This window comes from Saimiri boliviensis, chromosome 9, assembly GCF_048565385.1.
Source record: "Saimiri boliviensis isolate mSaiBol1 chromosome 9, mSaiBol1.pri, whole genome shotgun sequence".
NCBI classification, from domain to species: Eukaryota; Metazoa; Chordata; class Mammalia; order Primates; family Cebidae; genus Saimiri; species Saimiri boliviensis.
In genome coordinates this window covers 72,611,028-72,633,750 of record NC_133457.1, presented here as the reverse complement: position 1 = coordinate 72,633,750, position 22,723 = coordinate 72,611,028, and the positions used below count along the sequence as shown (strand labels likewise).

Sequence of the window (22,723 nt, the reverse complement as noted above, 5' to 3'; positions counted from 1 at the left end):
TCCACCGGTGGGAGTACCAGGCAAGGGTACCTAAGGCGTCCACAACACAAAGTAAGAGAAGCTCCAGGGCAGTGTTAAAAGAAAAACCTGAGTCAGAGGGAGAACATTCCAGAGGTCACCAGGTGTGGACCGCAGAGGTCACTGGGACAGCCCCTCCCCGCTACTCAGAGGTGCCACCTGGCCCTGCCACTCCTCGCTACGCTCCACCTCCGCCTCCTCAAACTTGGACTCAGGTTTGTATCCGCCTCACTTTATCCCAGTCCCGGGCGAGCAGTGTTGGGTTTATGTCTTTATTTGATGGAAACAAGCTATTGGTGCCTATATTGGAGAAACATAGCATACAAGCGAGAAGTTTACAGCCTCAATGGCAAAAATTTTTTCATGTCAGAGACCGAGAACTCTTGTAGTCTTTATCTCATCCCTTCTTCTCCAGACAGAAGATACCAAAAAGTTGCAGTCAAAGATCTCTTCACCTTATTGATAAAGCCACTAATAAGCCAAAATGTCTGTCAACGTCAACCGCAGCATGTCAGACCAGTTCTATCACTACAAGATGCCCTGCCTGATTGCCAAGGTTGAGTGCAAAGGAAATGGAATCAAGACAGTTATAGCTAACATGGTTGACATTGCAAAGGTGCTTAATCGGTCTCCAACATATCCCACCAAATATTTTGGTTGTGATCTGGGAGCACAGACCCAGTTTGATGTTAAGAATGATGGTTACATTGTCCATTGATCTCATGAGGTGAATAAGACATGTTGGATGGATTCATTAAAAAAATTTGTTCTGTGCCGGGCGTGGTGGCTCAAGCCTGTAATCCCAGCACTTTGGGAGGCCGAGGCGGGCGGATCACGAGGTCAAGAGATCGAGACCATCCTGGTCAGCATGGTGAAACCCCGTCTCTACTAAAAATACAAAACATTAGCTGGGCATGGTGGCACGTGCCTGTAATCCCAGCTACTCAGGAAGTTGAGGCAGGAGAATTGCCTGAACCCAGGAGGTGGAGGTTGCGGTGAGCCGAGATCGCGCCATTGCACTCCAGCCTGGGTAACGAGTGAAACTCCGTCTCAAAAAAAAAAAAAAAAAAAAAAAAAAAAAAAATTGTTCTCTGTCCTGAATGTGAGAATTCTGAAACAGATATGCATGTCAATCCAAAGAAGGAAACAATTCTTGTAAAGTCTGTGCCTATCGAGGCATGCTTGACACACATCATAAACTCTGCACATTCATTCTCAAAAGCCCGCCGGAGAATAGTGACGGTGGTGCAGGAAAGAAAGAAAAAGAAAAGAAAAACAGAAAGGACAAAGACAAGGAAAATGACTCCATATCCAACAGTGAGACGCCGCCACCACCACCACCAAATGGAATTAGTCCTTCTCCATGTACAGTGGAAGCAGAGGAGGATGATGCCTGGGGAGAAGATACAACTGAGAAAGCTCAGAAGTTCTGACTCTCGGTGATAGTTTGGAGAGAACAGTTACGGAGCGGGTCAATATCATCTTTGATTTTGCTAAGAAGAAAGAAGAGGGTATTATTGATTCATCTGACAAAGACATTGTTACTGAAGCAGAAAGACTGGATGTGAAAGCCATGGGCTCTCTTGTTCTGACTGAAGTTCCTTTTAATGAGATTAGAGAACAAATTAAGAAATATAGGCGCCATTTCCTACTATTTTGTCACAACAAAAGAGCTCAACAGTACCTTCTTCATGGTTTGGAATGTGCGGTAGCAATGCATCAAGCTCAGCGTATCTCCAAGATTCCATGTATCTTGAAAGAGATGTACGATGCAGACCTTTTAAAAGAAGAGGTCAGCATCAGCTGGTCGGAAAAGACCTCTAAGAAATATGTCTCCAAAGACCTTGCCAGAGAGACTCGTGTCAAAGCAGAACCATTTAGGAAATGGTTAAAAGAGGCACAGGAAGAATCCTCTGGTGGTGGAGAAGAAGATGAAGATGAGAACATGGAGGTGGTATATTCAAAGAGTGCAAGTGTGCTGAAAGTTGAAACCATAATGTCCAACAGCAAGGATGACACTCATATTGATGCCATTTAAGGGATGGATGCAACCTAACTTAACCGTGTAACGCTGCAAACTTTTTTCCATTATCAGCCAGAAGTGCAACATGTATGTACAAAGCTGAAATAGCTTAATGTCATGCTACACTTTACACTAAAAATTACTACTCTGAGTAGTCTCTAAGCCCAGTGAGACATCTAGGGAGTCGGTACACATCAGTGAGCAGATGTAGTTTGCTTATTTATAGCATGTTTCTTTTTGAAGAACTAGTGGTGGACACATTTGAATCACCGTTATACACTTACCAATATCAAATAAAAATTTGATATTGGTCATTCTACAGAGGTTTGGCTTTGAATAACTTAAGTGGAAGCAACTGGCTCCGTTTTGAAATGCTGTGCCATCATTCCTCCTGATGAGCATTCTTGGAGCCTGCTGGCTACTGTTAGGTGCTGAGGCTGTAAAGAAGTCTTCAACAGAATGTAAAGCAAACTTACTTGTAATTACCTTATTCAGCACATTAAGAAATACAGTACTAAAGTTTTATCTCTAGTCCCACTAAAGTTTTATGTCGAGTCCCTCAAATTGGCATCTGGTAATGTACATTGTGAGGTAGACTGATAAATAACAATGAAACATCTTACCAAGAAGTAAATATGACCTGAGTGTCCTATAAATTAAGAGCTGGTTTAGAAACGTGGAGAGTTGTTTTCTCATTTCATGTACACTTGCCTCAAATCATAGTCTTTGAAGTCATACACATTGCACGTTGGATGAGCCAGGGAAATTATTACGTTAACAAGCGTTTTGTGTGTATGTAGTAGTTACTTTGTATTGAGAGAACTTGCTTTGGGGTGCAATGAAACAATAAATTGATGTTATTTGGAAGACGCAGGGAAGGGTACACTTACTAGCAACCTAAGCATAATTTTTCAGCTTTTGCCCTTAGGGTTTAAATTACAATTCCAAAATATTAGACATACTATATCTTCTTGTTCAGTATAGCTTTTTCCCCCTTATCGTTTGTTCTTTAATGCCTTTTACATATGGACACACAGCTTATGCTTTGTAGATTTTGGTTACTATCTTGCCAAATATAAGTGTTACTGCGTTTCTGACTTCTCTTACTTTTTCTTTTTCTTTTTCTTTTTTTTTTTTTTTTTTCCAGAATGTCTTATGTAAAAAGAAAGCTAAAAGTATACTTCTAAGTCAGAGTCTCTGTTTTGGTGTAAGCCTTGGGATATTTATTACTTCACATTGAATATAACCAGGCACCCAAGAAGTCTGATGGCCACCTGAGTGCAGGTGACAGGGACCTGACAGAGCCCACGCAAGGCTTTAGATCCGAACACACACGAGTCAATAACTTGCTTGTGAACGCCTTGCCTGATCTGAACTCAACACGGGTTTTGACTGTGTTTGAGTAATCATCTTCAAGGTTAAACTTGTTGGCAGTTTTCACGAAGGTGCACGGTGGGAATTGAGAATCAATAGGGTTAATTTTGGAGCAGTGGCTTATATCATTTACCTCTTTGTTTTTCTGTGACATCTCACAGATGAGCCCTTAATAACAAATAGATGTAAAAAACTGAAATGATACAAACATTTGATGTGATAAACCCTTGTTGGCTTGATATTTTGAGGAATTGAAACCTAGCAATCTTACGGGAGAGACAAGAACAGGCCTCCAGCTGCCTTTGATAGATTGTGGTGTGAGTGGAGCAGGAGTCATATATGTGGAGGGAATGTGCTTTGTCACACCAAAGAGGATTTTTTTTCTTCAAACTCAATGTTGCCTAGGTTTAAAATTCTTTGCCTCGAGGCCGATTTGCTTTCATTAACTGGAACGGGTTTCTTTGTGTTAGTCAGCCTGGTCTCAAACTCCCAACCTCAGGTGATTAGGCCACCTCAGCCCCACAAAGTGCTGAGATTTCAGGCATGAGCCACCGTGCCCAGCCCACATGATATTTTTTAAAGTATTTTTGTTTCATGTGAATTTAACCCTATATTGGGAAAGTGGTGTTAATGTTTTATAATATTATTATTTTATTTTTACATACTAATTTTACAAAACTTAGAACATATTTTAAAAATTGAAAGTATCCATTTGTCCATTATCTGAAAAATATTATGACTTTTTAAAGAATTTTTGTCTTTTTTTTTTTAACTGTAACTCTAAGGCATTTTATTATAAAAAGTTAATACTCATATACATAAAGTAATATGTACTTAAAATTCATGATACATTTACTTCATTTTTTAGCTTGACCTTCTAGTAGATCCTTAGCTTCATTTATTTTGGCTGCTATATAAGGAGATCCTCCTTTGTCAGCATGATTTAAAAGCATAATTCGTCGATGAGCATCTCTTATTTTCCATTTATTGGCAGTAGGGCTTACACCTAGTATTAATGCTGCTTCCCGTTTTGTCATTTTGGGTTCAAACCCACCTCTGTAATAGCCACCACTGAAGGCAGATTTTGGTAGACTTTGAAAAACTTGTTTTACTTGAGGCTCCATATGCTTCATGGCTTGCAAAACATAACGGCCTGCAAATCCTGCAGCTGCAATGGTCAGTCCAACTGCTACCATTGTACTGGCCATGGCCTCCGCCGCGAGCCCGGCTCATTCCCGCGCAGAGGCCGCGGCCGCCGCCCGCACGCCGGGAGCAGAGCGACACCCCCGCGACCGCACCAGAATTTTTGTCTTTTGTCTTCTTTATGCACATGTTTGTTGTTTTCTCTTTTAATATCACACACACTACTTTACCTCCTCCATAGGGATGACCTATTGCTGGCTGATCAGCAGTCATACCCCTTTCTTTTTTGTTGGAAGGGGCCCAATTACATTAGTTAATGGGAAAAAAGAGTGTAGGGGAGGCTGGCCGCAACCTCAGCACCAGAGGTGAATTTTGATTGGACTAAACCAAGCAAGGAATTCTGCCCACCTGGCTGATGATGATTGGCTTAGGCCTGAGCGTGATATGCGGTGCTGACCAATGAGGAGTAAGAGGGAGCCTGCTTGCAGGTGGGGGTTTACTCCTCGATAAAGTGTGGCCATAAGTCATCTCCATTGCAGTGTCTGGACTTCGGGAGCCTCCAGTGACCTTGCAGGGACAAGCTTGAGAAGAAAAGTCTAAGGATGGAGGCAGAAGGACAGAAATCACCTGGGTTCCTGATGATGATCTGCAGCAGCTCAGAGTTCTTACCTCCAGCCTCCAGTCACACAGGACAGTGGTTGTCCTCTGTGGGGCGTGGCCAGTTGAGCTCCTGGCTCGCGGTCCTTGCACAGCCAGGGAGAGAGCAGCCCAAGGATACACCGGGCTCTGCTCTTAGGATGACGTTTTGCTGTGTGAAGTACTCCTAGAGTTCTTCTGGAGTTACTGACTCAGACCATTCCAGCAAGCTATTATTCCATGATTTACTTTGTTAGTCCCATATTGTCAAACTTTCTCATGTGGTTTTTGATATTAATAGAAATGCCAATAATTACAGTAAAAATAGCTAATATATAAATTTGCTCCTTCCTCGGTTACACCAGAACCTGAGCTAAATACATTACTCATGTCATCTCATTTAATCTTCAGAAAAAATGAGTATTCTGCTGTCATCCCCATTTTACAGTTGAAAAACCGAGAGATCAGAGAGGTGGTGTAATTCATCTAAGGTCACATGGCTAGAGGTGGCAAAGCCCCCTCAAAGACAACGCTCTCATATCATATATGTACATATACACTCATATGTATGTACACATTATAAAATATTAATCTGCCGCATTGAAGAGAGTTCCTTATGTTAAGAAAGCATCCTTCCATTTTTACTTCAGTGCTGCTAGCCCCTTTCTCTTGTGCCACTTCCTATTTCTCCTTTCTCTTTGTAATATTACAGAGATTTGTCCACCACTTGTATATTTTGTATGCAAAACCAGTTGTTAAGGTTATTATTTCATTTTCATTCTGCTTTACAAGTGTGTTTACTTCTAATTCTATCTTTTTTTCTTTTATTTAGGGATTTTTTTACTCCGCAACATTTTGTGGGCATGATTCCACATTAATAAATATGCCTTATGTTACAATTTTAGTGGCTGCCTGGATTGCCTAAGTGTGATGTTGTTTATAAGTTGCAAAGCTTACTGGTTCCCTCTGCCAAACTCAATCCCGGGTGAGCTAAGGAAGAGGGATGAATGCAACAGCTGAGGAGTAAACAAGAGGAAATGTATTGAGAACCCTCTGGGAGGCAGAATCAGTGTGGCCACAGAGCCCAGAGCCAGGGCTGCTGTCCCTACACAGGAAAGACAGAAATTCTAGAGTTCATACCAACTGTTCATTATTGGTGCAGTCTCAGGCCTGTTATGATCTGTATTACCCAGAATGAATACAAGAGCATAGGGCTCATCATTTTCTGTTGCTACAGGAAGGAATTGGTGATTTTTAATTTTCACAAGAGTATGGTACTAGCATAGACCAAAGGGAGGGAGCTTCTGTTTTCTCACCAGCAGAGACGGGAGCATCGAGCTTCGCCTGACAGATCACCGTGCCAGTTTCCGGAGAAAGCCCTCACAAGTAGCAGTTCCAACTTTCCTTGCACTGCCCTATCGTCTTCATGAAGCGCCATATTTTCCTGTCAACTAGAAGATATCTCTCTGGATTCTAAACTCCAAAGAGTGAATCAGACACAGCTGCTGCCCCAGAGGAGTTGACAAAGCAATACATGGTAAGAGCTGCAGCCTGAAGAATGAATAAAATGCACCACATGCCCCCAGATTGGGAGGGGTGAGGGGAGAGGCTGGCCAGGATCAGAGATAGTGGAGATGTGCACATGTATAACAGAGGCCACACATGCCCAGATTGGGAAGGGGTGAGGGGAGAGCCTGGCTGAAATTAGAAATAGTGGAGATGTGCACATGTGTAATACAGGGAGTGCCTTGAGAAACAAACACACCACAAAACGTTTATTTTTAAATAGTAAATAAATGGCAAAGGAAGTTCAGGAAAGGAAACATTCACAAAATCCAAGTCACTAAAGTGCTTTCAATCATAAATTTTAAAAGACCAAAAGCCTGGTCTGACTTAAAACACTGTTTCCAGATATCCAACAATTGTTTAAATATGATCTCATGCTATTTCGGAAGGAAATGCAGAAACGCCCGGAGTACGGCTTTCTTTGAGTCCCAAGATGCATAGCCTATCAAGTGACATTCAGGAAAACACAAAATTGCTGCCTAACATGAAAATTGAAATGCCCAAGGCCAAGTTCAAGGTAAAGACAATATAATTCATTCATGTGTCTGCATGGAGTCTTCACTACAATAATATCAGATTTTTCTGGAGGTTAAAGAATTTTATATTTTCTAATTGAGAATGGCCTGACCTACTCATCTACACAGTACATTGAAACACACATCTCAAATGATGCCCGGCAGTGAAATGCTTTTTAAACTTCAGTTCCTCCCTGCTCAAGTTACAAAAAAGAATCAAAAGTTCTGCATTAAGAAACCGTTTCCATTCTAGAATGAAATAGAATTTTCCTCAGGTCACTCATCTGTCCTCTTAGAGCAAGTGGCATTGCATTTTACCTTGACATTGTAAGAAGAAAATCGAATTGAGAGTATATGCCTTGGACCATTTTTGTCTTTTTGAAAATGCCAGTGAGGAATATGCACATTTGCAGCCTTTGACGGTGAAATCTGTTGGTCTCATATGGCTCCCACCTTCCCTGGCTGGGACCCCTCCGGCGCCGTGGAGCTGGAGTCTCCTTGAGCACCAGCCCCTGGATGCACTTTCTTGGTCTCCTGCCGGGCAGAGCTGGAGAGGTCCATCGCCACATCTTCCAAGGCATTCTCAGGGCTCACTTTATCTGAGCCTCTCTGTGGTCCTGCCTGACTCTGGCTAGAACCTTCTTTGAGGTGGTCAGAGTCCCAGAGTCCTGCCAACTTATCTTCACTTCCTGGCTTCTTTATCATCCCCATGGATTTTTTATGCATCCCTTGCAACAAAAAAGGAAAAAATAAAAATTTAAATTCACCAATGAAGTAAATTTTCTTATTGTTATTCTTCTCTAAATCCCATTAGAATTATCCTTGTCAGCGCCTGTCTCTGGAGCCTACAGGAGAGGCAGGTAGGTAACTCCCACCTTAGAGGTTGAAAGCAGGAGTCTGCCTCTGGGTCACATCCAGCAAAGGTGCTTTGGATGACACGGTGATTGGCATTGGGTCTAATTCCCCCAAGGCTGCGGTCCTGCGGATGCCAGTATGTGCCCTCCCCAACCTGCTTGTGCAATTTCAGATGAGCTGGCTTGGGTCGCTGCCCACAATGCCCTCTCAATTCTTGAGAGCAAAGTCAAGACATATTTATGATTGGGAGCTCCAGTGCCCAGGATAGGGCTGCTCATTCCAAAACTGTTCGCTGAGCAAAAACCTTCCTCCATCCAAACCTAAAACGCCAGCATGATCCTCATAACTAATCCTCGCGGAGGTACTCATCTGTGACTCATTCCCACAATCTGTCATCCCTGCCTGTTAGTTTCTGGCAACAGCAAACAGAGCAACAAGGGTGGAGCCTCTTGAGAGTGCCCGACCCCAAAGTCTGGACCTCAGCAGCGAGACTGTTGAAGCACCAAACATCTAAGGGACATAAAAGCCACACAGCAGGTTGTTCATGGCAGAACCAAGCCCGCAGCCAGCCCCCGTTACTCAGATGGAGGGGCTCACTGTCTCCCTGGGTCGCTGCTCGGCACCGCCCTACTTCCTATTACCAACTGCCCTAAATTGTATGGTCTAAAAATTCTAACAGCATTCAAGACTTGGGAAACATATTTCACATAATGCAATGATGTAATTTCACCCTTAAATCCCAAATACATATTTAGCATACGTTGCCCAGTGAGACTTTTTCACAGAGCCTAGACAGTCTCTGTAAAAAATGAGGCAACCGTCCAGATGCTGCAAGCTTTGTTATTAATTAAAAATAAAAAGTGAGGTTCTGGGCCTGAATCTCAGTAAATTGACGTTGCCTTGCTTTGGAAATGGTTGCCTCAGTGGGAACCCCCGGGGATCCCCCTTCCTCCCCCAACACCAGGAACCGCACGCTCCCGGGGGCCCTTTCTTACCCAAGAGCCAGGGCGCGCAGGAGCCAAGCAGGCCGCCCTCGGCGGAGTTGAGAACGGAGTCGGGCAGCGGGATACAGTGGCGCACCATGGCCCCATACAGCCCGTACTCGGCCATCACACTGCTGCCGCCCCAGCGCTTCTCCCGCTTGCGCCATTTGGCCCTGCGGTTTTGAAACCAGACCTGATTGGAGGCAGGAGGAAAAGCAGAGGGCACACAGAAGAGACAGTGAAGAGGAGCGCCCCTGGGCTCCCCTCTCGAGCACGATCCCATGCTATTTCTGAAGGAAATGCTCCTGAGGGCCAACCAGCAGCCCCCAGGGAGCGCACCCAGGAGCCCCCAGGGGCGCCCACGTGCGCTCCCGACCCACGGGCACTCAGCGCGGTAGGGACACGAGTGACCACATCCGCTGAAGTTTCCATAGAGTCAGGAATGAAAAAACTAAAGAATCAAACTCCCTTTTCCCACACTGTGTGAAGAGGTCAACTACAGTGTTTCTGTTCTTTCTCATTGATTAGAAAGAGTTCACGGGGGCAATCGCTCCCTCCAAGCTTAGGCTATTGGATTGCTGGTGATATTTCTCGTTAAAAACATTATGTTAGTAAAAGACTATCGTGAAATACTGTGTAGCTGTTAAAAAAAGAGTTAGTGACATATCTTCTGACAAAAACAAAAGCAAACTTCTACCTATGCATGTGAGCGTATATATATGCAGGTAGATATGTGTATGCGCATACATATGCAGGGGCAGGTAATATACTCTACAAAGTGCGGAAAGGTCTCCTCGGGCATTTATGTTGATTTCTTTCAGGGTTTGAGATGGAGAGGCAGTCTTCCTCCCCCACCCCCCGCCCCCCACCCCCCGCCATGGCATATCTTTATATAGTTTCTAGTTGCAACACACATTGTTGCGTGATTTTAAAGAATAATTTGATATCAATAATAATAAAAGAAAAAAAGGCATGAGGGTCACAGGGACATGCTCTTGTGGTGCCTTCAGCTAAGGGACCCTCAGTTTCTGTGCGAAGGAAGCCGTAAAGAAGGGACTACTGATTGGCTGGCTGACTGTGGGAATGACATGTTCTCTATGTGTCTTTGAAAAGGAGAAAAGGGACCCCAACACCTGTATCCGGTCTTCAGGGAGCTCGGTTTTCACAGCCAGCATTTCTCGGGCATACACATCAGGGTAGTGGGCCTCGCTGAATGCCTTCTCCAGCTCTTCCAGCTGGTGAGCAGTGAAAACTGTCCTGCAAGGACCCCAAAACACATACGTAGGCACGTGTCCCCTGGGGAAAGCAGCCTCCCTGACCTTAAGGACCACTGTGCCTGCCTCCCCTGCTGTCAACACCTCAGAAGCCATCTCATGATAACAGAACACCCCATCTCTGAATGATTAGCTGATGTAGTCCCGAAGTTTGATTCAAACAAAAACAGTCCTTTAGCTCTTTCTTAATGAATTCCATCCATTCATTCTGACAAAATCTATTTGACAGACCCACAAAATTGTGTCTTTAAAATGCTATCAAAAAATATACTACCAAGACTGTAGCATTTTCCCAACCTCCTGAGACTACAGAATTATCTTCCCAAATGGCTTCTGTGCTCTTCCCACTGCCAACCAGGAGGCCATCAGGCCTGCCATCATGCAGGGCCATAAATTCTCAGACGCAAGTGCCAGACACCTTGGGCTGTGTCCCAAGGAAAGGCAGGCAGAGAGGACTGCCTGGCCCTGTACCTGTGCCTTCGCTTCTTCCTCTTGCCCAGGGTGGGGGACGCCTTTAGGTCATTCCTGTCTTCAGATGGGCTGTCCTCATCTGCTGGCACAAAAAGAAGAAGATGGGTTTAAAGGTGATCATATTCTCCCCTTTATTTCCTGGATTTTAATGTAAGGACTGAAGTTCTGAACCTCTCAGGTATTAGTTAACAATAAGAGCTAGCATTTTTAGCACCTACTAGATCCCAGGCTCTGTGCTTAATATTGTCCATGTGTTATCTCGAGTATTCTTAATAAAATACTAAAACACAAAATGGCTGCTATTTTATTACCATTCAATTTTTACAGATGAGAAAACTGAGGCACAGAATGGTTAAGTAATTTGCCCAAGAGCACACAGGTAGTAAATGGTGAAGTTGGGATTCAAGTCCCAGATCATCTGAAGCCAAAGCTACTCGGCCACTGATTACATTTTCTATCCCCACACTGCTTCCAAACACAGCCTTATCATCTTAACCTCTACATCAACATTTCCCAAAGGAAGTCCAGGGCTTGTGACATCTGAACCCATGCCAGAACTGCACCCCTGCCCTGATGCACCAAATTAGAATCTCTAGAGGTGGGGTTTAGGAGGCTCCTTCTTGACAAGTGTGTTCAGATGATTTGTAGCTGCCCTTAAAAGTTTGAGAACCACTCTGCTCTGTTTTAACTTTTTATACTCATTATATCAAAAAGTCTAGATGGAAAAGAAAGTTAGAGGACCAAACTATGGTGAGATTCATTGCAAGAAAGAATAATTTCCTCAAAATATTTTTTAAGTGAGTAAAGGTAAAAATAACTAAATAATAATAGTTTTATTACATCAATTACATCCTACATCAATTAGTCCACCAGAAACCTGACTTGGATTAAAACATTCTGTATTGGGCTGTCCAAACTGATAGCCATGAGACACATAAGGTTATTGAGCACATGAAATGTGGCCAATCAGATCAAGACCTGCTGTAGACATAAATCAGTCAATGGAGTTAGAAGACTTAGTGCTCCTAAAAAGTAAAAGGTGTTTTTGTGTTGATTATGTGTAAAATGATAATATTTACAACTATTGTCGGTTTAAAATGCAGTATTTAGATTCATTTCACTTTTAATGCGACTGTGAGAAATTTCCGTCAAACATATAATCACATCACATCTCACTTGGACAGCTCTGCTCCAGATCTTCAGAAACGCCCGCAGAATAGGATTTAGCTGCCTTTCATTTTGTCCATGCTCATAGAAGAATGAACTCATCCCATGAAGACAGTTTTTGCATTTTTAGTGACACTGATAGGAAGTTTCATTTTGTCTTACGTAGAAGCTCATGAAATTAAGTCCTTTTAGAGTGGAGCCTGCCTGCTGATCTGATAAGCTTCCTTTTAATATCAGGACACCCAATGTAACTCTTTTTTCCTTGGCTGCCTGGATGCTCAGCTCTAGGTTCTACCACGTACCTTCGCTAGTCCACCCTTTCTTTCGTAATTGTTTCTTTTCTCTCCCACACCCCAACCCACTCGATTTCTTAGCCCTTGTCCTTTACAGAATTTCATTGCTTCCTTCTCTTTCCCTGCCACCTGCCTGGATTTCTTTGAGGAAATGCGTAGGCAGAGAACACATCGCTAGGCTAACTACATAACTCTTGGCGTAATGAATCCCCGAGGTTGCTTCTTTCTCCTGCTCGTGGTGCCAGCAGAGGAGCAAGGTAACCGAGACTCTCTTTTCAGCACCCTGAGGGACGGACAGTTCCTGGGCTCGAGGCCCGGCGCTCTTCAAGGAGCCGTCAATCATTCGATCAGTCCCGCCCGCGTTTCCACTTGGTACCAGGTTCAGTGCTGCTGGTGAACACCACAGGCCCCAGGCCTTCCCGACCCACGCGGCTGCCAGAGGCCGAGACTGGCGCCTGGCGCTGAGGATAAAAAAGGCCTTCTGGGGATGGTTGTTGGGGTGCCAAGACCCCAGGGTCTCATAAAAGGATTCCACCTGGCACCAGGTGGTGGCGGTCAGGCATTGCTGAGGGAACAGGATCCCGGATGAGAGGCAGGGGTTTGGGATGCAGCAAGGGGCAGGGGGCGCAGCTCCGCGAATGCTCCTCCCCCGACCCGGCCTAGCTCTGGGCTCCCCATTTCCCTTAGATCTGCGCTGCTGGGGCCGGGGCGTAGTGGGGCGATGGTGTATGACCCCTGCGCGGCTCGGAGCCTAGGGGGCCGGGGCAGGAGCGGGAATCGCGGGCCTGATTACCGGACGTCGAGACGCTCTCGCTGCGCTTCTGGCGGCCGAGCGCAGGCGGACGACTGGGGGCCTTCGGGGCAACGGGCTCGGGGCCCCTGGGCTGCAGGAACGGCACGTCAGTTAGGAGCAGGCAGGGAGCTCGAGCGGCTGCGGGAGGCTGCGCGCCGAAGCCACAGAGGAGGCCGAGCCCCAGCGGAAGGGCCCCACGCGCCAGGCTGGAGCTGTCTAGCCCTGGGCCAGGGCACGGCGCGGCCGCCGGACCCTCGCAGCCAGATCCTTGCCCCGGGCCGGCGGGCGCCGGCAGGTCGGCCTCCAAGCCCAGCAGGTCCGTGATGGCGAAGCCCCGGGGTCTTGAGCCCCGGGGAGAACCGCCAGGCACCAGCGCCCTGCTCCTGGTGCGGCCGTCGGAAAGCGCGTCCCGGCCAGTCATGGTTCCTTAGCAAAAAGGCGCGAGCCTCTATGGATCCCGTTTGCGGAGGGCCCAGCTTAGAGGAAGCTTTATACGATTGGGCTGCCGGTCGGGCGCGGGAGGCCTGAAGGGCTCCAATCAGCTGGGCGCGGGCGCGTCGCCGTTCAGGACCCCGCGAGTTGGGGACGCCACCAGTTCTCCTCCCCTCGGTTACCGCCCTCCCAGCTGCAGTCCTCTCAGTCACGTCCTTCTCCTCTCTTCTCTCCAGCCCACCCCACCCCCCATTCTAGGAAAGAGGAGAGGGAAAAAGGGAAGGGACAGTGACTCCGCTGTCTCCCTGTCCCTGGAAAAGCCGCAAGTTCTACGTCCTGCCGCGGTCTTCTCCTTTCTTCCAAACTCTGGGTGAAGGTCCCACTCCCAGCTGCCCTGAAGCTTCTTTGATGCAACCCAACTGCCCATTAAGACCTAGCACCCCATTCCCAACCACACTTCCATGGCTACCACCAGTAAGCCACCAACCAGCCCTCCACTTCCGCCTCCGGTGCCAAGAAGGCCTTCCCGTAAGGTCTTCTCCGAAAATCCCCAAAGGGAAAGGAATGAAAATAGTGTACTTAATCTTCGGTCATTCTTCCACCATCCAAATCCACCCCCAGGCCCGTCCCTACCACTCCACGGGCTGAGCTGTAGGGGGTCACAGACTCACACGAGCTGGGAAAAGCGAGAGAAGTAGAGGCAGGAGTGAACTGCCCCGGGCTGTGACGGGCAGGGTACCAGATTTAACCAACAAAACACAATAGGCTCAGTAAAATGTGAATTTCGGATAAACAAGGAGGCTTTTTTTTTTTTTGTTTTTTTTTTTTTTGGAGGAGTATCAGTATTTTATTCAGCAACCCTAAATTGGGGAGGAGTAGAGGGAGGTAAATTTGGAATAAAAGTGGGTCTGTCTACGGGGAAGCACATCTTTTCATCGGGGCTTACAAATTATTGTGCGGTTTCCCGATTATTCAAAGAAACCCTGATTCTTTGAATAATCAGTGAAATTTTCCTATTAGCTAAAGTTGACCACAAAGCACGTGGGTAAGCCACTCCTGGTTCGCGCTTTGAACCCAACCAACCCTCATCGCTGGGATGCCTGAGTCCACCCTTCCCAATCCCAGAGCTCCGGAAGCATCTCTCTTAAATCCCACTCTCTGAGGGCCCTACAGTCCGAGGTCCCTCAGCGACAGAGGAACGAATGCCTGAGCCCCAGGAGAACCCGGCGCGGCTGCCTGCGCTCCTGCCGGGCTGGAGCCCGAGTCCTGGCCCTGAAAAGTGGGTCTCCCGCTCTCTGGGCGTTCGAGTAGGGCCTCTGCTAAACATGCAGATTAAACAAGGGGCTTCCGATAAGGATAATTACAGGAGGCTACGCATTAACTTTCCATTACTAAAGGAAGACCCAAATCTTTCCTTGCAAGCTGTTCCCGGGATTAGCAAAACAATAACTTTCCTTTGCGATAATTGTCTTTTGAATTGCTCCAGCTCCGGGGTGGGAAGCGGGGGACGCTTTAGATGCCAGAATTGTTTTCGGCTCCCGGAGCAATATTCCCCCAGATTTATCTCTGGGTTTAAAGTAGGCGTTGGGGACACAGGGTCCGAACGAAGTGCTCTGACTCTTAGTGCAGCTGCGTAGTCGTTTGTAAATCCGAATTTGGGGTCGCAATTAAGGGAGATACCTACGATTCCACACAGTTTGTAGCTCGCGACAGGTCAGGCAGGCAGGGCAGTAGATTCTAAGGTGGCCCGACCGGGGTCGCCCGCCAGTGGAAAGCCTGAGACAGGGACGGACTCGGGTGCCGCACGTGCAGCGCCGGTGGCGACCGAGTGGCCTCACCTGGGCCAGGGCTTGGGATCTCCCTCCCCTAGGTCGCCTGGAAGGTTCGCGATCACCGGAGTGACAGACCCCGAGTAGATAGCCAGTGATCCAAAGACACCAAAAGGCCAGGCGGCAGGAGCCCAGCCTCGACCACTACTTACGCGGCGCAATGCCAAAAACATCCCCATTTCCAAACCCTCGGGAAGAATCGTCTTAAACTCATTTTGCAGGTGAGAGCAACTGAGACTTACTACTAATCCAGTCACATCGAACACAGAGAAAGACGTGGGGAGAGCGAAACCGATCAAGAGACCCGATCAAAGGAGCCGGTGTTGGGGCTCTAAGGGGACTCAGAGATGGCGAAGAGGCGAACTTCTAAGGGGTCTTGCAATTCCTGGACTGAGACGTTCCTAACGTCTCAGGACCCCAGTGCCAGGGATCTTGCAGGGAGGGGCCGGCAAGATCCCAGCAGTGGATAAGTTGGGTCTTGGGGCACCTTGTGTTTCGCAGCGTGGCGGTTGTGGGAGCGCAGCGCAGGAGGACGCTTTCACTTCACCCTCCTGCAATGAGAAACGCCCCCATCAGACGCTGCGCTAATGTGTCCCCGCCTCCACCCCCAGCTGCTGCCGGGGCTCTGAGATCTACTGGCGCACCCTACGTTGCGGGGATCCGCTCGGCGTCGGCCAAGACCAGAGAAGCGCTTCTTGCAGTTTAGGAGAGGTCTGCAAGAGACAAAGAGCTGGCCCCTGATTCACCCACACTCCGCCTGTCCCTGGGGTGCTCTCGCAGTTGCCAAATCTACCTACCGCGTTTAAGGGACGCCTCCGCGAAAGGGCTCCTTCTAGCTTCGCCCTCCCAGATATCACCCGCAAGTCTATGGCCAGGGAAGCAGCCCCCACGAGCGTCCCCGCCCCGGGCGGTCCCCAGGAGTCGTTTTGGGTCCCTAAATCCGTTAAGGGTTCCGAATCTGTCTTCATCAGTCAGGATTAGGCGGGATTTAACTAATCAGTAAAGGTTTCTCCGCTCATTATTTTCTAAGGAAGGTCTCCAGCCCCTCTGTCGCCAAGCTCGAATGTGCCTTGATCGCGCCAAGCTGAAGTTGGACCGGCTGTGGGAGGCTCAGCAAACACCCCTCCTAGGCTTCTCAGAGCCGCAGCTGCCGGGGCTGGCGGGATAAAGTGCTTAGATACAACGAGGTGGGATGGTCGGAGAGGGTGAAAGGGATCTCCCATTGCGTCTGCGAAAATGAGCCCCACGGCTCCCTTCCTCTGATTTTCCTCCCCCTTCTGGCGGCTCCATCTCGGATGCTTTTGTGTCTTCAGTTAAAAGTTGTAGCAGACGCTGTTTCTTCCTGCCCACCTCCAGCCTGACCCCTCCGTCTGCATACCTGCCCAGTCTCCAGTGCCCGCCCCCGCACATCTTTACCTGCGGACTTTTTGTGACCTTCAGAGCTCACTCTGCACACTAGCCAAAGGTGCCAAGAATTACCACGTGGAGAAGTAAGAGGTCAAACACTGACGGGAGTTGCAGTGTAAGCACCCCCCTCCACCCCGCTCCTCTCCACACACGTTCCTGCGCAGAGTGACTCTTAGAAGAACCTTCTACTCTGCTTCCCAGGGATCCGAGCAGGAGGAGCTTTAGTTACTTGCTGATGGTTGCATTCCGTATTGTCTCCTGTCTAAATGCTGTTGTGCCTACCCAGACCCCCTTTCCGGAACGGTCACACCTTCTCCCAGCTGCTGTGAGTATGGGAACCTCAAATAGGAAGAAGTGCCCTGGGCTGACAAAGGCCCCTTAATCCAGAGCCCCCCGCCCTCCAGACACACAAACTGTGACATCCACTGACAGAGGAATGATAGAAGGTCTCTCCTCTTGTTTCAAAGGATAGCCCTGCAGAGGCATTTCTGCTCCAAGCCCCTCTCCCCTCATAGATCAGACCAAGTCAGCTCCTTGCTCAGCTTGTTCCCTTCCCCTCTCAGCTTCTCATTCCTGAGACCTTGTCTCACTATCTCTCAGGCGCCCAGACCCTGTCCCTGGCTCTGCTTCTAGGGACCTGCGCTCAGACACTTCCTGTCTCCATCTCACTTTCCCCCAGGTGCTCCTGGAATGCTTGGCTTCGAGTCTACAGAGCCCTTCTTTCTCCTCAGGTGGCAATCCCCATCTCCTTGCCTAGGCTTTTGGAATCTTCTCCCGTCCGTGCCCCACTCCCGAAGCCCAGGCTGCTATCTCAATGGACTCCTGCACATCTGACCCAGTCACCCACGGTGCTGAAATGCAGCACACCCAGAGCTGAACTCAGCAGCCTCCCCTGCAGCCTGCACCTCCCCAGGTCTCTTCTTCCTCCACCTCGGGGCCCACACAGAATCCCGAGTGCCATCCTTAGTCCCTCACTGTCCTCACAGGCTCACCTCCCACGACTGAAAGTGATGACAATGGCCGACCCCTCTTGGCTTCTTACTGTGGGCAACTATTATTATAAACACCTTATCACAATGGCCACATTTCATCCTGACCACAGCTCTATGGGTAGATATTATCTACCCGTAGAGATGATTATCATCCTCTACTCAGATGAGGAAATGAAGATTTCAACTGATCAAATAATTGCAGAAATTGCCCAAGGTCACTCACTGTCCAGTGGCAGACAGGATCTGAATACAAGCAGTGTGAGCTCAAGGCCTAACTGATTCTGGGCCACTTGCTGCCTTGCATCCCTCTTCAAATCCTCTAAAGAGGGGTCTTCTCTCCTTTGCCTGCTCTGATTTGACTGCGTGCCCAGAAGTTCATGCATTGCAACTTAATCGTGAATCCAACAGAGTTGAGAGCTACATAGAGGCTTTAGGAGGTGATTAGGCCAGGAGGGCTCTGCCCTGAGGAGTGGATCAACACTGTGGTTGTGGGAGTGGGTTAGTGACTGTGTGAGTGGGTGCATGAGTTCGGCCCCTTCCTGCACCTTCTTCTGCTCTCTCTTCCTCTCTTGCTGTGTGACACCTTCCACCATGTGATGCGGCAGCTGAAAGCCCTCACCTGATGTGGTCCCTTGACCTTGATCTTGCCAGTCTCCAAATCACCAGCCAAATAAACATCTAGTGTTTATGAATTACACAGTCTGTGGTATTCCGTTACAGCAGCACAGAACAGACCGTGACACTACCCATTGCCACAGCGTGGCTCAGACAAATTGCTCACTTGCTAGAGTGGAACTTAGTTTTTAGTCTAGGGCTACTAAGTATACAAATGAGTTTTCGAGCACCCTAAAGAAGTGGCTTCTACAAAAAACAGCCGGTAAAGGCTTCCTTGTCCCATTCCTTGGCCGTTCTGTGACCTTGACCCAGTGACAAAGGGAGAGGCAGGGTTTTCTGCAGCAGCAATGGTGGGTGTCCCGTGGCTACCCTGCATGCTGTGGCATGCTCACTACTGTGCTGTGTTGTGATTTGGTCTTGTTCCCAGGGTCCTGGGTTGCACATCCCTGCCTTTCCTCTCCAACTGTCTATCAGTCTGGGGAGGGGACATATGGGGGAGAAACGAAGCAATTCAGCAAGGTTATTTTCTTTTTTTTCTTTTCTTTTCTTTTTTTTTGAGAAAAAGAATAAGAAAAAGAACAAAGAAGAGGAAGAAAGAGAAAGAAGAAGAGGGAGAGAGAATGGGGGCATCGCCCTGCCGCCCGGGCCAGAATGCAGTCCAAACACGGGCATGCCTACAATTGTCCCCAACAATGGAGACATGGAAGAAAATGAGGGAAGAGAGCAACAAACAAGGAGCCAACCAACATTTCGCCTAAACCTCCAAGTTGATATGATGTGGTACCGATAAAAGTGCATATTCCGTGCAAAGTGGAGAGTTCTACAAATGTTAATCACATCCACCTGTTCCAGATCTGAGCCCAAGTCCCGGACAACGCTGTCAATTCTCTGTCTCATAGATCCGTCCAACATCAATGCTGAAGTCTCCCACCACTACCGCGTGGGAGTCCAAGTCTCCTTATAAGTCTTGCATGTCCGGGCACTCCTGCACTGGGTGCGCGCATATTCAGGACCCCCAACTCCTCCTGCTGCTGCACTAATTCCTCCATCCCCATACAACGTCCCTCCCTGCTTCCCCCGATCCCCGCCACTCCAAATACTATTCCATCAGAGGCAAAAACTGCAACCTCTGCCTTCCATCCATTCATTTTTGCTCTCCGGTTGGTTGGCAAGTCTCCCCCCATCCTTTGTTTTGAGTCTTTGTGTATCCTTGAATGTGAGATGGGTCTGGATGCAGCATACAGTTTTAGTTTTTTGTCCAAATTGCCTGTCTTTGAATTGAGGAATTTAGTCAATTTAAATTTAGAATTGATAATGCTATATGTGAGTTTAATACTGTCATTTAATATTAGCTGGCTATTTTGCCCATTAGTTGATGTAAATTCTTCATTATATTGATGTTTTTTACTTTTTGGTATTTTTTAGAAATGCTGATACTGTTGTTTGTTCCTTTCTATGTGTAGTGGTTCTTTCAGAAGCTCTTGTAAAGCAGGCCTGGTGGTGATGAATTCTCTGAGTGCTTGCTTGTTCACAAAAAACTTTATTTTTCCTTCACTTATGAAGCTTAGTTTGGCTGGATGTAAAATTCTTGGTTGAAAGTTCTTTTCTTTAAGGATGTTGAATATTGGTCCCCACTCTCTTCTGGCTTGTAGGGTTTCTGCTGAGAGATCTGCTGTGAGTCTGATAGGCTTCCCTTTGTGGGTAACCTGACCTTTCTCTCTGGCTGCCCTTAGTATTTTCTCCTTCATTTCAACCCTGATGAATCTGACGATTATGTGCCTTGGAGTTGCTCTTCTTGAGGAATATCTTTGTGGTGTTCTCTGTATTACCTGGAGCTGAATATTATCCTGCCTTACTAAGTTGGGAAAATTTTCCTGAATAATATCCTGAAGCATATTTTCCAGCTTGGATTCATTCTCTTCGTCACATTCAGGTACACCTATCAAGCGTAGATTAGGTCTTTTCACATAGTCCCATATTTCTTGGAGACTTTGCTCGTTCCTTTTTATCCTTTTTTCTCTAATCTTGTCTTCTTGTTTTATTTCATTGAGTTGGTCTTCGACCTCTGATATCCTTTCTTCTGCTTGATCAATTCGGCTGTTAAAACTTGTGCATACTTCACGTAGTTCTCGTAATGCGTTTTTCAGTTCCATCAATTCACTTATTTTCCTCTCTAAATTTTGTATTCTTGTTGACATTTCGTCAAACCTTTTTTCAAAGTTCTTAGTTTCTTTAGATTGTGTTAGCACAAGTTCTTTTAATTCACAGGAGTTTCTTATTATCCACGTTTTGAAGCCTGCTTCTGTAATTGGAACACACTTGTTCTCCATCAAGCCTTGTTTCGTTGCTGATGAGGAACTGGGATCCCCTGCTGAGGGAGAGGCGTTCTGATCTTGGGTATTCTCAGCCTTTTTTGGCTGTTTTCTTCCCTTCGTTGTAGATTTATCCATCTGTGGTCTTTATAATTACCGTCTTTGTAATTGGGTTTCTGAGTGGACGTCCAACTTATTGATTCTCAGCGCCGAAATCTGAGCAACCCACTGCGCCGACCAAATCAGCGACGTTAAGATGGATGGTGCCTTTCTGACTCTGCACCAAGAACCGATGCTCCGAGGCGCCGGCAAAACCGCCTCGCCGGTCACAAGAGTCGCGCTGGTGACCCGTGGGGCTCCTCCGCTGGGAATCTCCTGGTGCGTGAGCAACAAGAATTCATGTGAAGGTGTGGCGTCCTCTCGTTCTTTGCGTTTTCAGTGGGAGCTACAATCCAGAGCTGCTAGGGATCAGCCATCTTGGATCTCTCTGCCAGCAAGGTTATTTTCTGTGTAAATTGACCAGATGACACTTCTGTGGTTTGCAACCAAGAATCCTGTCTAGGCTGGTATGGCCAGGGCTCTGGAGTCTCTTCCTACCTCCTTCATGCCCCTCCCCATGCCCCACCACTGCCATCTTTATTCCACAGCCACAGTGATCCTTACCTGAGCATAGCCTATTGCTCCTTGCTGCAAATTCCTCAGTGGCTTCCACTTGCCATGCTGGTAGTGCTAATTCCTAACTTCCTGCTAGTGACTGAAGAAGCTACAGAATCACATCATCGTCAGTGAACAAGTGGGCTCTTGAGAGTCAGCAATCCAGTATATCCTATAAAACCGACCCAGGGTGCTGGGATCAGGGCTGTCCATCCTCTCATCACTCCCATGAGAACACCAGCCCCGAGTTCCCTTTCTTGGCTGGATGTTCTGGTTACTATTTTAAGGTAACACATTATTCCAAAACTTAGCTACTTAAACCATTTTATTTTGGTCACAGGTTTTGTGGCTCAGAAATTTGAGGAGAGCTCAGCTAGCCGTTCTCACTTAGAACCCTCCCGCAGTTGCTGTCTGGGGCTGCAGTTGTCTGAGGGCTCAACCGGGCTGGGTGCTCAAGGCGGCTCATTCACATGGCCCAGGCTGACAGGTCTCGTGGGCTCTCAGGGGAGTTGAGAGCATCCCACAGGAACCAGACGGAGACCGCACAGCCTTTGTGGGCCTCCCGCAGAAGTCAGAGCATTAATTCCATCATGCTCAATCAGCAGGGCCATAGCATGACTTTGGGGGAACCTCGGCACTTTTCTTTCATGGGCCCCTTCTTCCATAGAAGTATTAAAAGTGATATTGCCGGGCGCGGTGGCTCAAGCCTGTCATCCCAGCACTTTGGGAGGCCGAGGCGGGTGGATCACGACGTCGAGAGATCAAGACCATCCTGGTCAACATGGTGAAACCCCGTCTCTACTAAAAATACAAAAACTTAGCTGGGCATGGTGGCACGTGCCTGTAATCCCAGCTACTCAGGAGGCTGAGGCAGGAGAATTGCCTGAACCCAGGAGGCGGAGGTTGCGGTGAGCCGAGATCACGCCATTGCACTCCAGCCTGGGTAACAAGAGCGAAACTCCGTCTCAAAAAAAAAAAAAAAAAAAAGTGATATTTTAGTGTTACAGCTCTTTTAAATTTTGTCTAGCACGCTTTCCGGGTTTTGCCAGAAAGCCCCTTTAAAAAAAGAAAGAAAGAAAGAAACAAACAAACAAAAAAGTGATATTTTGTGCCTAGGTTGGTAGAAAGGTGAATATCATCCAGTCTAGATTCATTATTGTGTGTTCTTCTTTACTGTATTCGTGTTTCCTTCTGACTTTAAAATATATTCAAGGGGATTAGACGCATAGGTCCTGGGCAGTGTACCCCAGGCACTAGTGCGTACTGGCCCTGCTGAACAGTCTAAGCAGCCATGAGCCACCAGATTCCAGGGAAGGACACAGATCCAAGGTGGGACACAGGACCCACGACATCGCACCTGCAGGGCCAGGG

General features: G+C 47.4%; 1 protein-coding gene, 1 non-coding gene and 2 pseudogenes across 2 annotated transcripts; 2 read left to right on the top strand and 2 right to left on the bottom strand.

Annotated features, from left to right (window-relative positions):
- Positions 1-502: 502 nt before the first annotated feature.
- Positions 503-2,056, top strand: LOC101032823 (eukaryotic translation initiation factor 5-like; annotated as a pseudogene).
- Positions 2,057-4,192: 2,136 nt separating this feature from the next.
- LOC120367918 (mitochondrial import inner membrane translocase subunit TIM14 pseudogene) lies at positions 4,193-4,707 on the bottom strand (annotated as a pseudogene).
- A 2,244-nt stretch (positions 4,708-6,951) lies between these two features.
- Positions 6,952-13,576, bottom strand: VSX1 (visual system homeobox 1). The gene is made up of 5 exons (XM_039479639.2): positions 13,112-13,576; positions 10,859-10,937; positions 10,247-10,370; positions 9,126-9,306; positions 6,952-8,003 (listed from the first exon to the last, which is right to left on the bottom strand). The coding sequence occupies exons 1-5, from the start codon at positions 13,530-13,532 to the stop codon at positions 7,714-7,716; spliced, it is 1,095 nt and encodes a 364-aa protein (XP_039335573.1). The 5' UTR covers positions 13,533-13,576; the 3' UTR covers positions 6,952-7,713.
- Positions 13,577-22,348: 8,772 nt separating this feature from the next.
- Positions 22,349-22,410, top strand: LOC120367983 (U7 small nuclear RNA). The gene has a single exon (XR_005582215.1). It is a non-coding gene; the product is annotated as a U7 small nuclear RNA (small nuclear RNA).
- Positions 22,411-22,723: the final 313 nt, after the last annotated feature.